The 3759-nt window shown below is 38.7% G+C and overlaps 1 protein-coding gene across 4 annotated transcripts in view; it reads right to left on the bottom strand.

Moving 5' to 3' along the window:
• The window catches only part of cyb5r4 (cytochrome b5 reductase 4), a 24969-nt gene extending 21713 nt beyond the window's left edge, over positions 1-3256 (bottom strand). The window contains exons 1-3 of one of the 4 annotated variants that reach the window (XM_015025418.1): positions 2955-3256; positions 2775-2890; positions 2425-2578 (exon numbers count right to left, since the gene is read on the bottom strand). In XM_015025418.1, the coding sequence (XP_014880904.1) occupies positions 2425-2578; positions 2775-2890; positions 2955-2961 (277 nt within the window). In that variant the 5' untranslated portion in view covers positions 2962-3256. The remainder of the gene's footprint in view (positions 1-2424; positions 2579-2774; positions 2891-2954) is intronic. The other 3 variants (XM_015025417.1, XM_015025415.1, XM_015025416.1) reach the window with 3 other exon arrangements.
• Positions 3257-3759: the final 503 nt, after the last annotated feature.

Raw genomic sequence — 3759 nt, 5'->3', positions numbered from 1 at the left:
CAAGAAATGGTGTATTTTGAATACACCATTTCTTGTATTCAAGTACTCCAGTCTTTGCTGCCAATTGTTATCGTCCCATTCTTATCCATACTCTTCAAGACTGCTGCAGGGAAATATGGACGCCAAGGTCACGAAGCGACTGCATCAACTCTTTGGCGTCGATGCGGCCGGCATTCTTCCTTAAGAAAGTTAATGCCATTTTCTTAAGAAAAATGGCTTAAGTTTTTATGAAATTGTTTCATTAATTTCATCAATCCCTTTAATATTGCATATTTTCAGGTAAAGCAAGGGAACTGAAAATATGCAGAAAAGGAAGGACAGTCCGGCATGGTCAAAGAGGAGTAGATAACAGTAAGTGTGATGCAGATGAAGGTTCTCAGACACCGGGGACATGACCAAACCAAACAGGTTTAAAAATAAAGCAACTTAATCACAAGAACTGAAGTACAGTTGCTTTTTAAAAACCTTGTTTTGTTTTTTGTTAGTTTGATTAACTTGTGTGTTTAATTGTTGAACAAAATCCTCATCATCAGGACAGCTGTTGCTGTTGTGTCAAACAGCAACAGTAAGGGTAGTAAAAGTACGTTATGAGTAGTTCTCCTGGACAGTGTGGAGTTTGGTGAGCATTTTGATGATGTCTCATCAAAATGCTCACCAAACATGAAGGCTTTGCTGAAGTTGGAGAATGCACTCCTGACTGGAGACAGATTCCCTAACTCAGTATCCTGAGCTAAACACAGTTGTCCCTATTTTTGAGGCAGTAGAGGTTTTAGAAGCACTGGGGTTATCTGACCAAGTAAACATCCCTCCTCAGACTTGCGCTGGTAGTGTCTGAGTCTTCATATGAAGCTGACGGAAGCTTTAGTGCACTATGCTGGAAAAGATATTTTCTGGTCTTTGCACTATTTAATCATTATTTTGCACTGAATAGTAGTTAATATACATGTAATTTATTAAAATACAAGTTTTAATTTAAATAATGTATAACTTGTGTTGACAGACACTACAATGAATCAATAACTGAGGAATTTTGTTAAGTGGGGTTATTCATTAAAACTTATTTTTATATAGAGCTTTACATTTTTGTAAAGGGGTTGCAGAGATTTGATCTGTGACAGTGACCACAAGAATCTGTGAATACAAACCAAACTCAGATCTAAACAATATTTAATTTTTAGTTTGACTTCTATGGGTCTCAACAGTTTGTTCAATGTTTGATGTTCATTGCCACTTACTAGTCACTACTGGTCTGCAGATTGAACACATTAAAAACCTTTTATCTAAGAGATATGGGGATAATAAGGGACATTGTTGTAATAATTAATATGTGACTACAAAATACATTTTAGCCATGCCATTTCATGCCATGCCATTTCATGGCACTGCACTGGTTTGTGCAGTGCTATGGCTCCATCTGTACATTCTACAAAGTTCTATTTCACTGTAACTTTGACAACCCTTGCACAAATTGCACTTAAGAAATATCTGTGTTTATTGTCCCCTGCAATAATGAAATGGAATTTCCTCCCTTGTATTTTCACCAGAAAATATACCTAAAACGACTGAAAAGTCCACAGTCATGATAGCAGAAGAACTGGAGCTGGTCAAAAGGAGGGAGTACAATCTCTCTGATGAGCAGGGTTTCCCACAGTGTATTATGAGCCTGCTCTGTGAGGCGAAGGCTCTGAGGAGGAGCTGCTTCTGGAAGGAGGTGCTCTGTCCAAACAGCCATTTTGCAGTTAAATGGTTGCCATGGAGATTAAAGGATTTCTAAAATACTCATGAAAACAATCAAGGAAACACTCCAAGTATGTATTTGATGAGAAAATAACATAAAAGTTACATTTTTCATAATACTGCCCCTTTAAAGGGTGAGATTACTATGGAAAATCAACTTAAAAAAAAAATCTTTATCTCACATGATGCTGTCATTTGCAGAGATGCACTGATTTGATATCAATAGTCCTGATATTGAAAATAATTTTTGATCAGGAATCAGTGGCAATGGACCCAATCCATAAAGACATGTATTCAGTAAAATTCTATGCTTTATTTTCCAATAAATATTTTATTGGCCACTCACACACTTTTATTTTGGGAGGAATTACAAGCCTGCTGATCTTATCATAGAATGTATTTGATGCTCCTAAGAATGGTTGCAAATGCCATCAATAGACAGCATGGAGAAGCACTGTTTTGATGATGTGAAGGGGGCTTGTCAGAAAAGGTGGGAGGTTTTTAAACACACAAGCTGATTTCAAGGATTCGGATATGACTATGATACAAAGTCAAATTTCTCTTAAGTTGTTTTTATAGATACAGCATTTCTGTGAAATACTATATTATGTTATTTAAAGAGACAATTAATAAATGGCACTATGTGTCTAGAAAATAAATAATGACCCCTTGGTCTTTTTGACTCACCTCGGATGCAGGTCCAGCAGTCCTCCCTTTTGTTATGCTTCTGCAGCTCATCCTGGGTCACTTCCATAAGGCGCCCTCTCAGCCCTGTCAAGTCTTTTCCACTTTTGGCAAACCGGATCCAGTCCATCAGACTGTGGCCTGGCTTCAGGGACACCTATCACACAGAGGTAAACAAGAGGGCGTGAAGCTGCTGCTTGCAAAGAAATTAAATATTCAATGATTGGTCACTAATGTGCCAGTTAGTGTTAGAAAGAAGAAAAAAAAAAAGGAAATACGTAGGTCGCGACAGTGACATTAATGTTGGTTACAAAGCTTTCTCATCTCTGCTTGGTATATGGTTCCAGTGTTACCTTGTTCCTCCCCGACTGTGCGGACGGGGAGACCCTCTGTTGGGAGCTGGGCGCAGGGAACGACTGGTTCGGGATGTTCAACATGTTATGAAAGCTGCTCCAGTTTTGTATAAAACCTATTCAAACAGTAGCAGTTTAGCACAAGCACAGAGGAGCAGGAGGTGATATGTGGTCACATACGCAGCATTCTGTAACAACTCCAGACAGCTTCCGTGTTGTTAACATCCCTTTAACACTGATGCATCAAGGATAGGTTAAGCTAGGCTAGGCTAAAACGAAATAACTCTCAATCGGCCTCATTCACGAGAACTACTGCGGCACTGTCACTTTAATCAACAAAGGCATACATTGTTTTTTCGTAAGAACTGTTATGTCACTCGATATGTGAGAATTAACTACGAGTTAATGTCCTGTGCCTCACAGTTTCCGTTTCCAAGGCATGTGGCGCCTATGCTGACGTGACAGTTATGTCAACAAATTGCGACAATCCTGTATGGCAGGCCGTTTAAACATAACATCCACACTGTTTTCAGATATCTAAAATTGGTTTATTGACTAGACCAGTGCTGGAGAAAGAAATCGAACTATTTTTGTAACTCAGTAAGAAAGGGTTGTAACCCTTATATGCCATCTCCCTGTTGTAACAGGGAGACAGAGGTTAATACGGAGATGGCATATAAGATAAGAGACAAGACAAGATAAGATAAAATAATTTTATTAGTCTCCCATAGGAGAAATTTATCTTGGTACCCTAACATAGTTATTATTACCTCCTCTTTTAGTGTTGTCTCATTTATTTAGTTTTTATACTTTGTTTTTATCTGATGGGTCTTTAATTTTATTGTTTATATTAATGGGATCTACAAAGGGGTGGCGGGTGCGGTCAGGTACTGCTCGGCCTTGCTGCGACTGTCTGCTGTAATAAATCAATGGGTTCGCTGTGCAGCTGTGAGTGCGCCCAGTAATCAGCCGTGACTGATTATTT

This window comes from Poecilia latipinna, unplaced genomic scaffold (assembly GCF_001443285.1).
Source record: "Poecilia latipinna isolate Pla-1442-1.1 unplaced genomic scaffold, P_latipinna-1.0 Scaffold4104, whole genome shotgun sequence".
NCBI lineage: Eukaryota > Metazoa > Chordata > Actinopteri > Cyprinodontiformes > Poeciliidae > Poecilia > Poecilia latipinna.
This window is presented reverse-complemented; position numbering and strand designations above follow the sequence as displayed.